This window comes from Crinia signifera, unplaced genomic scaffold, assembly GCF_055691185.1.
Source record: "Crinia signifera unplaced genomic scaffold, ASM5569118v1 HAP2_SCAFFOLD_255, whole genome shotgun sequence".
Taxonomy (NCBI): domain Eukaryota; kingdom Metazoa; phylum Chordata; class Amphibia; order Anura; family Myobatrachidae; genus Crinia; species Crinia signifera.
In genome coordinates, this window is record NW_028142148.1 from 81,238 (window position 1) to 91,604 (window position 10,367).

Consider the following 10,367-nt stretch of genomic DNA (forward strand, 5'->3'; position numbering starts at 1 on the left):
ATAGAGAGAGAGAGATACAGTTATACCCTGCACATTTATGCCCCCACCCTTATGGTGTAACCAGCTCACTGCTGGACAATGGACAGTTAGTACCTCCTTACAGACTTTGGGCAACAGACAAGGTAGGGGGTTTAGGCTAGATGACACAGATCTCCATCAGTGATTGCAAAAACCCCCCAAAATAGTGGGTCCCTGGTACCCCTCACTTACAAAAATGGGATGGTGCAATGGTTAGCATTACTGCCTCACAGTGCTGAGGTCATGGGTTCTATCCCCACCATGTGTTATATATACGGGCAGCACGGACGGTGTAATGGTTACATTACTGCCTCACAGCGCTGAGGTCATGGGTTCTATCCCCACCATGTGTTATATATACAGGGCAGTACGGATGGTGTAATGGTTAAATTACTGCCTCACAGCACCGAGGTCATGGGTTCTATCCCCACCATGTGTTATATATACGGGGCAGTACGGATGGTGTAATGGTTACATTACTGCTCACAGCGCTGAGGTCATGGGTTCTATTCCCACCATGTGTTATATATACGGGGCAGTACGGATGGTGTAATGGTTAGCATTGCTGCCTCACAGCGCTGAGGTCGTGGGTTCTATCCCCACCATGTGTTATATATACGGGGCAGTACGGACGGTGTAATGGTTAGCATTACTTCCTCACAGCGCTGAGGTCATGGGTTCTATTCCCACCATGTGTTATATATACACGGGGCAGCACGGACGGTGTAATGGTTACATTACTGCCTCACAGCGCTGAGGTCATGGGTTCTATCCCCACCATGTGTTATATATATACGGGCAGTACGGACGGTGTAATGGTTACATTACTGCCTCACAGCGCTGAGGTCATGGGTTCTATCCCCACCATGTGTTATATATACCGGGCAGTACGGATGGTGTAATGGTTACATTACTGCCTCACAGCACTGAGGTCATGTGTTCTATCCCCACCATGTGTTATATATACGGGCAGCACGGACGGTGTAATGGTTACATTACTGCCTCACAGCGCTGAGGTCATGGGTTCTATCCCACCATGTGTTATATATATACGGGGCAGTACGGACGGTGTAATGGTTACATTACTGCCTCACAGTGCTGAGGTCATGGGTTCTATTCCCCTCATGTGTTATATATACGGGGCAGTACGGACGGTGTAATGGTTAGCATTACTGCCTCACAGCAATGAGGACATGGGTTCTATCCACACCATGTGTTATATATTCGGGGCAGTACGGATGGTGTAAGGTTAGTATTACTGCCTCACAGCGCTGAGGTCATGGGTCATAGTCCCACCATGTGTTATATATACAGGGCAGTACAGATGGTATAATGGTTAGCATTACTGCCTCACAGCGCTGAGGTCATGGGTTCTATCCCCACCATGGCCTTAACTGTGCGGAGTTTGTATATTCTCCCCGTACTTGCGTGGGTTTACTCAGGGAACTCCGGTTTCCTCCTACAATCCAAAGATATACTGGTAGGCTAATTGGCTGTGTGTGCATGTACGTGTGGTAAGGAATATAGATTGTAAGCTCCACTGGGGCAGGGACTGATGTGAATGTTCAACTGTACTCTGTAAAGCGCTGCGGAATATGTGTGCGCTATATAAGAGACTGTTAATAATAATGTAAGCCCCGAAATCAGGGGTTTTGCTAATGTGCTGTTAGTGGGTTTCCCGAAATAAATGATAATCGAGCAGGGTACCCAGTTTATGTCCAAACTCATGCAGAAGCTCTGTGAGAAGATGCAGATGGATCACCTCAGCTTATCACCCCAAAACCAATGGATCGTGACAATAGGTTAGAAACAAACTTAACAAGCTCAGAAGCTGTTACCTATGAGATGGATACCCAGGAGGTAAGTGATCACCTGCCACGTGTGTCTGTAATCTCATAGTCCTTTTATGCTGTAGGAGTGCGGATCCCACAGCTGTGTACACCACCGGCCCCACAGCTGTGTACACCACCGGCCCCACAGCTGGCACTAAGCCCATCGCTCCTATCCTCTCCTGCCGCTGATGTTCTGCTGGGGAAATGTTCACAAGCCCTGTGCATGGAGAGAGGTAATACATAACAGCCCATATGGGGGTCAGGCAGACAGTGGTATATGGGGCACTGGGATAGGAATACATGGAGGGGGGGGGTCAGGCAGACAGTGGTATATGGGGCACTGGGATAGGAATACATGGAGGGGGGGGTCAGGCAGACAGTGGTATATGGGGCACTGGGATAGTAATACATGGAGGGGGGGGGCCAGGCAGACAGTGGTATATGGGGCACTGGGATAGGAATACATGGAGGGGGGGGGGGTGGTCAGGCAGACAGTGGTATATGGGGCACTGGGATAGGAATACATGGAGGGGGGGGTCAGGCAGACAGTGGTATATGGGGCACTGGAATAGGAATACATGGAGGGGGGGTCAGGCAGACAGTGGTATATGGGGCACTGGGATAGGAATACATGGAGGGGGGGTGTCAGGCAGACAGTGGTATATGGGGCACTGGGATAGGAATACATGGAGGGGAGGGGGTCAGGCAGACAGTGGTATATGGGGCACTGGGATAGGAATACATGGAGGGGGGGTCAGGCAGACAGTGGTATATGGGGCACTGGGATAGTAATACATGAAGGGGGGGTCAGGCAGACAGTGGTATATGGGGCACTGGGATAGGAATACATGGAGGGGGGTCAGGCAGACAGTGGTATATGGGGCACTGGGATAGGAATACATGGAGGGGGGTCAGGCAGACAGTGGTATATGGGGCACTGGGATAGGAATACATGGAGGGGGGGGGGGTCAGGCAGACAGTGGTATATGGGGCACTGGGATAGGAATACATGGAGAGGGGGGCCAGGCAGATAGCAGTACATGGGGCACTGGGATAGGAATACATGGAGGGGGGGTGGTCAGGCAGACAGCAGTACATGGGGCACTGGGATAGGAATACATGGAGGGGGGGTGGTCAGGCAGACAGTGGTATATGGGGCACTGGGATAGGAATACATGGAGGGGGGGGGGGCAGGCAGACAGCGGTATATGGGGCACTGGGATAGGAATACATGGAGGGGGGGGCAGACAGCAGTACATGGGGCACTGGGATAGGAATACATGGAGGGGGGGGGTCAGGCAGACAGCAGTACATGGGGCACTGGGATAGGAATACATGGAGGGGGGGGGTCAGGCAGACTGCAGTATATGGGGCACTGGGATAGTAATACATGGAGGGGGGGGTCAGGCAGACAGCAGTACATGGGGCACTGGGATAGGAATACATGGAGGGGGGGGTCAGGCAGACAGCATTATATGGGGCACTGGGATAGTAATACATGGAGAGGGGGGTCAGGCAGACAGCAGTACATGGGGCACTGGGATAGTAATACATGGAGGGGGGGGTCAAGCAGACAGCAGTATATGGGGCACTGGGATAGTAATACATGGAGGGGGGGGGGGTCAGGCAGACTGCAGTATATGGGGCACTGGGATAGTAATACATGGAGGGGGGGTCATGCAGACAGTGGTATATGGGGCACTGGGATAGGAATACATGGGGGGGGGTCAGGCAGACAGTGGTATATGGGGCACTGGGATAGGAATACATGGAGGGGGGGGGGGGTCAGGCAGACAGTGGTATATGGGGCACTGGGATAGTAATACATGGAGGGGGGGGTCAGGCAGACAGCAGTATATGGGGCACTGGGATAGTAATACATGGAGGGGGGGCCAGGCAGACAGTGGTATATGGGGCACTGGGATAGGAATACATGGGGGGGGGGGTCAGGCAGACAGCAGTACATGGGGCACTGGGATAGTAATACATGGAGGGGGGGGTCAGGCAGACAGCAGTGTATGGGGCACTGGGATAGTAATACATGGAGGGGGGGGTCAGGCAGACTGCAGTATATGGGGCACTGGGATAGTAATACATGGAGGGGGGGTCAGGCAGACAGCAGTATATGGGGCACTGGGATAGTAATACATGGAGGGGGGGGTCAGGCAGACTGCAGTATATGGGGCACTGGGATAGTAATACATGGAGGGGGGGGGGGTCAGGCAGACTGCAGTATATGGGGCACTGGGATAGTAATACATGGGGGGGGGGTCAGGCAGACTGCAGTATATGGGGCACTGGGATAGTAATACATGGAGGGGGGGTCAGGCAGACTGCAGTATATGGGGCACTGGGATAGTAATACATGGGGGGGGGTCAGGCAGACTGCAGTATATGGGGCACTGGGATAGTAATACATGGGGGGGGGGTCAGGCAGACTGCAGTATATGGGGCACTGGGATAGTAATACATGGAGGGGGGGGGGGTCAGGCAGATAGCAGTACATGGGGCACTGGGATAGTAATACATGGAGGGGGGGGGGGGTCAGGCAGACTGCAGTATATGGGGCACTGGGATAGTAATACATGGAGGGGGGGGGGGTCAGGCAGACTGCAGTATATGGGGCACTGGGATAGTAATACATGGAGGGGGGGGGTCAGGCAGACTGCAGTATATGGGGCACTGGGATAGTAATACATGGAGAGGGGGGTCAGGCAGACAGTGGTATATGGGGCACTGGGATAGTAATACATGGAGGGGGGGGTCAGGCAGACAGCAGTGTATGGGGCACTGGGATAGTAATACATGGAGGGGGGGGGTCAGGCAGACTGCAGTATATGGGGCACTGGGATAGTAATACATGGAGAGGGGGGTCAGGCAGACAGTGGTATATGGGGCACTGGGATAGTAATACATGGAGGGGGGGGTCAGGCAGACAGCAGTGTATGGGGCACTGGGATAGTAATACATGGAGGGGGGGGGTCAGGCAGACTGCAGTATATGGGGCACTGGGATAGTAATACATGGAGAGGGGGGTCAGGCAGACTGTAGTATATGGGGCACTGGGATAGTAATACATGGAGGGGGGAGGATGGGTCATGCAGACAGCAGTGTATGGGGCACTGGAATAGTAATATATGGGGGAGAGTGGGTTAGGCATACAGCGGTATATTGGGGGTGGGGAGCAGGCAGCAGTATATGGGGCACTGGGATAGTAAAATATGGGGGAGACTGGGTTAGGCACACAGCGGTATATTGGTTGTGGGGGGCAGGTAGACAGTATTATATGCTGTGCTGGAATAGTAATATGTGGGGGGGGGGGGGCAGGGACAGGGACAGTGGTATATAGGCGACTAGGAGGCAGCATCTGGGTTAATGAATATGTGTAGAAATAACTGTGACTTTCTTATATCAGATTTATTTGAGGACGTACAGATCAGCTCCTGGTCTTTTAATCTTGAGGTAAAACTGGTGACACTATCCTGAAAATTAGCCTTTTACTCCTCCCAACCTAATTATCCTTGTCCCTATTCCTCCCAACCTAATTATCCTTGTCCCTATTCCTCCCATCTTCCCCATTCTTGTCCCTATTCCTCCCATCTCCCCCTATTCTTGTCCCTGTTCCTCCAGTCTTCCCCTATCCTTGTCCCTATTCCTCCCATCTCCCCCTATTCTTGTCCCTGTTCCTCCCGCCTCCCCCTATTCTTGTCCCTGTTCCTCCCGTCTTCCCTATTCTTGTCCCTATTCCTCCCATCTCCCCCTATCCTTGTCCCTATTCCTCCCATCTCCCCCTATTCTTGTCCCTGTTCCTCCCGCCTCCCCCTATTCTTGTCCCTGTTCCTCCCGTCTTCCCTTTTCTTGTCCCTGTTCCTCCCATCTTTTCCTATTCTTGTCCATGTTCCTCCCATCTCTCCCTATTCTTGTCCCTGTTCCTCCCGCCTCCCCCTATTCTTGTCCCTGTTCCTCCCATCTCCCTATTCTTGTCCCTGTTCCTCCCATCTTTCCCTATTCTTGTCCCTATTCCTCCCGTCTCCCCCTATTCTTGTCCCTATTCCTCCCATCTCCCTATTCTTGTCCCTGTTCCTCCCATCTCCCCCTATCCTTGTCCCTGTTCCTCCCATCTCCCCCTATCCTTGTCCCTGTTCCTCCCATCTCCCCCTATTCTTGTCCCTGTTCCTCCCATCTCCCCCTATTCTTGTCCCTGTTCCTCCCATCTTTCCCTATTCTTGTCCCTGTTCCTCCCACCTCCCCCTATTCTTGTCCCTGTTCCTCCCGCCTCCCCCTATCCTTGTCCCTGTTCCTCCCATCTCCCCCTATTCTTGTCCCTGTTCCTCCCATCTCCCCCTATTCTTGTCCCTGTTCCTCCCATCTCCCTATTCTTGTCCCTGTTCCTCCCATCTCCCCCTATTCTTGTCCCTGTTCCTCCCGCCTCCCCCTATTCTTGTCCCTGTTTCTCCCATCTCCCTATTCTTGTCCCTGTTCCTCCCATCTTTCCCTATTCTTGTCCCTGTTCCTCCCATCTCCCCCTATCCTTGTCCCTGTTCCTCCCATCTCCCCCTATTCTTGTCCCTGTTCCTCCCATCTCCCCCTATTCTTGTCCCTGTTCCTCCCATCTCCCCCTATTCTTGTCCCTGTTCCTCCCATCTCCCTATTCTTGTCCATGTTCCTCCCATCTTTCCCTATTCTTGTCCCTGTTCCTCCCATCTCCCCCTATCCTTGTCCCTGTTCCTCCCATCTCCCCCTATTCTTGTCCCTGTTCCTCCCATCTCCCCCTATTCTTGTCCCTGTTCCTCCCATCTCCCCCTATCCTTGTCCCTGTTCCTCCCATCTCCCCCTATCCTTGTCCCTGTTCCTCCCATCTCCCCCTATTCTTGTCCCTGTTCCTCCCATCTCCCCCTATTCTTGTCCCTGTTCCTCCCATCTCCCCCTATCCTTGTCCCTGTTCCTCCCATCTCCCCCTATTCTTGTCCCTGTTCCTCCCATCTCCCTATTCTTGTCCCTGTTCCTCCCATCTCCCCCTATTCTTGTCACTGTTCCTCTTGTCTCCCCCATTCTTGACATGAGTTTCTCACCTTTTTGTGTGTCAATAGGGCCCCCAATTACGGTAAAGCGTAACACTGAGCTGTGTTTGGATGCCCCCAGACTTCATAGCCTTGCTGCAATGGCAAGTGCACCACCACTATGTTTGGGGTCACTGTGGGTGAAGTACTGCAGCTTGCACCCCTAAATGCTGTGTTGATGCCTGCAGCTGCCGATCACCCTGCAATCTCATCCTTCTGAGATACAGACACTTTACGCACGCGAGCGCAGTGTGAAAACCTCCCGATTAGCCCCTATCTCCACGATATTTCCTCTGGCTGATGGCTTTCCTTTTGGCTCCTCATTTATTTAGGATCCTGGTCTGCCCCCGGCCTTCTCTCTGGATCACAGCTACCAGTCACAGGATAAGAGCAGGAATCTGAGCCAGCAGACACGGAATGAAGTCCACACAGTGGCCGCATCTAGGAGGCAGATACAATGGCCACCGGCTAGACTCAGCAGAAGCCCCCAAGTGTCTGCACCTAAAGGCAGGGTCAGGAGGCTGCTGGTAATTAGGAGTGCCCATTGCTGGTGTCATTGACAGAATGGAGACTGGCTGTGGCTGTGCTTGTTCCCATTGTCTGCCAATGATGCAACAACGCAGGTCGTACAATGGTCAGAAACATTCGCCACATGGCTCTATGTGGGAGGGGGAGCAGTCTGTATATGTACTGTATGTGCCATATATATTTATATATTATAGAAGGACTCCTCATCCAGCGATGACTCCGGTACGGAGAGTCCTTGTCATGGCTTTAGCGCAGGGCTCACACAGAAGCCTTGTGCAATTCTCCAGCTGCAGCGTGTCAGGAAGAAGTGTGTGAATGGATTCATTATGTTCTGTAGGATCAACAGACAGCCGTACCTCAGGTACATGGGGGGGCACCGGCATCAGCGTGGGGATGGTGTAAGAGGAGTGGGAGTCACTGAATACCATGCTTTGTGTTTAGTGCGCACCCTGGGAAAGCCTCTACCGCCGCCACCAAGGAGCTCGCCGAGCTGTGGAGAGCCATGTCACCTGCGGACAAGCGCCCCTACTGGTGAGAGGAGGGTTCTACATCTTACATGCCCATATAGTCTAATCCGGCTGCTGTTATTGTGCTCGTGGAATAGGATTCTGGTCCAAGGGGCTAATTCAGAGGTGGATGCTGATATAGTTTCTGTGCGAGGACTGCGCATGTGACAGAGACCAGTGCGTGTATTATATTTATTATTATTTACAGTGTCTTATATAGCACAGCAGATTCCGTTACAGCATCTTATATAGCGCAGCAGATTGTTACAGCGTCTTATATAGCGCAGCAGATTTCGTTACAGCGTCTTATATAGCGCAGCAGATTCCGTTACAGTGTCTTATATAGCGCAGCAGATTCCGTTACAGTGTCTTATATAGCGCAGCAGATTCCGTTACAGTGTCTTATATAGCGCAGCAGATTCCGTTACAGTGTCTTATATAGCGCAGCAGATTCCGTTACAGTGTCTTATATAGCGCAACAGATTCCGTTACAGTGTCTTATATAGTGCAGCAGATTCCGTTACAGTGTCTTATATAGCGCAGCAGATTCCGTTACAGTGTCTTATATAGCGCAGCAGATTCCGTTACAGTGTCTTATATAGAGCAGCAGATTCCGTTACAGTGTCTTATATAGCGCAGCAGATTCCGTTACAGTGTCTTATATAGAGCAGCAGATTCCGTTACAGCACCTTATATGGCGCTGCAGATTCCGTTACAGTGTCTTATATAGCGCAGCAGATTCCGTTACAGCGTCTTATATAGCGCAGCAGATTCCGTTACAGTGTCTTATATAGCGCAGCAGATTGTTACAGCGTCTTATATAGCACAGCAGATTCCGTTACAGTGTCTGATATAGCGCAGCAGATTCCGTTACAGTGTCTTATATAGCGCAGCAGATTCCGTTACAGCGTCTTATATAGCGATTCCGTTACAGCGTCTTATATAGCGCAGCAGATTCCGTTACAGTGTCTTATATAGCGCAGAAGATTCTGTTACAGCGTCTTATATAGCGCAGCAGATTCCGTTACAGGTTCTTATATAGCGCAGCAGATTCCGTTACATTGTCTTATATAGCGCAGCAGATTCCGGTACAGTGTCTTATATAGCGCAGCAGATTCTGTTACAGTGTCTTATATAGCGCAGCAGATTCCGTTACAGGGTCTTATATAGTGCAGCAGATTCCGTTACAGCGTCTTATAGAGCGCAGCAGATTCCGTTACAGTGTCTTATATAGCGCAGCAGATTCCGTTACAGTGTGTTATATAGCGCAGCAGATTCCGTTACAGAATCTTATATAGCGCAGCATATTCCGTTACAGCGTCTTATATAGCGCAGCAGATTCCGTTACAGTGTCTTATATAGCACAGCAGATTCCGTTTCCAGCATCTTATATAGCGCAGCAGATTCCGTTACAGTGTCTTATATAGCGCAGCAGATTCCGTTACAGCATCTTATATAGCGGCAGCAGATTATGTTACAGCATCTTATATAGCGCAGCAGATTCCGTTACAGCGTCTTATATAGCGCAGCAGATTCCGTTATAGTGTCTTATATAGCGCAGTAGATTCCGTCACAGTGTCTTATATAGCGCATCAGATTCCGTTACAGCGTCTTATATAGCGCAGCAGATTCCGTTACAGCGTCTTATATAGCGCAGCAGATTCCGTTACAGTGTCTTATATAGCGCAGCAGATTCCGTTACAGCGTCTTATATAGCGCAGCAGATTCCGTTACAGTGTCTTATATAGAGCAGCAGATTCCGTTACAGTGTCTTATATAGCGCAGCAGATTCCGTTACAGCGTCTTATATAGCGCAGCAGATTCCGTTACAGTGTCTTATATAGCGCAGTAGATTCCGTCACAGTGTCTTATATAGCGCATCAGATTCCGTTACAGCGTCTGCTGTTATCATGACTTCTCTTGTTCCCTCATAGTATGAAAGCTCTGCAGTACAGTCTGAGGAACAACCGCTTGGTGAAACACGGTTCCTGGGCAAATCCAATGGAAGCGGTCTCTCCACCCAAGCCCCTGTCTCTGCTGTTGGCGGAGAAGGCCGGACATTCCTTCACCAGCTAATCTCCTTGTTCTTCTGCTTTGTTATTTGCGTTACTCAATAAATGTTCCTGTCCGGTGTCCCGTTGTCTGTATGTTCATACTGCTCAGGTATACATACCATTACAGGCCATGAGGGCCCAGGCGTTGCAGGTTGTATCTCACACGGCCTGGGAGGTGGCTTGTGGGAAATCTCACTGATTATTTACAGTTTGTTATATAGCGCTGCAGATTCCGTGTCGCTTTACAATTGTACTCTAGCAGAACAGGAGGTTCACTGGCACCCCAACATTCCCTGCCTGGGGCTCCGATACAGGCCAGTCAAAGTGTGTGTGTGTGGGGGGGGGGGGGGTAGTTCTCCTAGATGGGGT

The 10,367-nt window shown here is 51.1% G+C and overlaps 1 protein-coding gene across 1 annotated transcript in view; it reads left to right on the plus strand.

Annotated features, from left to right (window-relative positions):
• LOC146054581 (uncharacterized) overlaps positions 1–10,077 on the plus strand; it is a 74,856-nt gene extending 64,779 nt beyond the window's left edge. Inside the window, exons 6-11 of the mRNA XM_083168074.1 lie at positions 1,934–2,083; positions 5,266–5,312; positions 7,243–7,437; positions 7,633–7,799; positions 7,880–7,969; positions 9,879–10,077. Of these exons, the coding sequence (XP_083024200.1) occupies positions 2,074–2,083; positions 5,266–5,312; positions 7,243–7,437; positions 7,633–7,799; positions 7,880–7,969; positions 9,879–10,020 (651 nt within the window). The 5' untranslated portion in view covers positions 1,934–2,073 and the 3' untranslated portion in view covers positions 10,021–10,077. The remainder of the gene's footprint in view (positions 1–1,933; positions 2,084–5,265; positions 5,313–7,242; positions 7,438–7,632; positions 7,800–7,879; positions 7,970–9,878) is intronic.
• Positions 10,078–10,367: the final 290 nt, after the last annotated feature.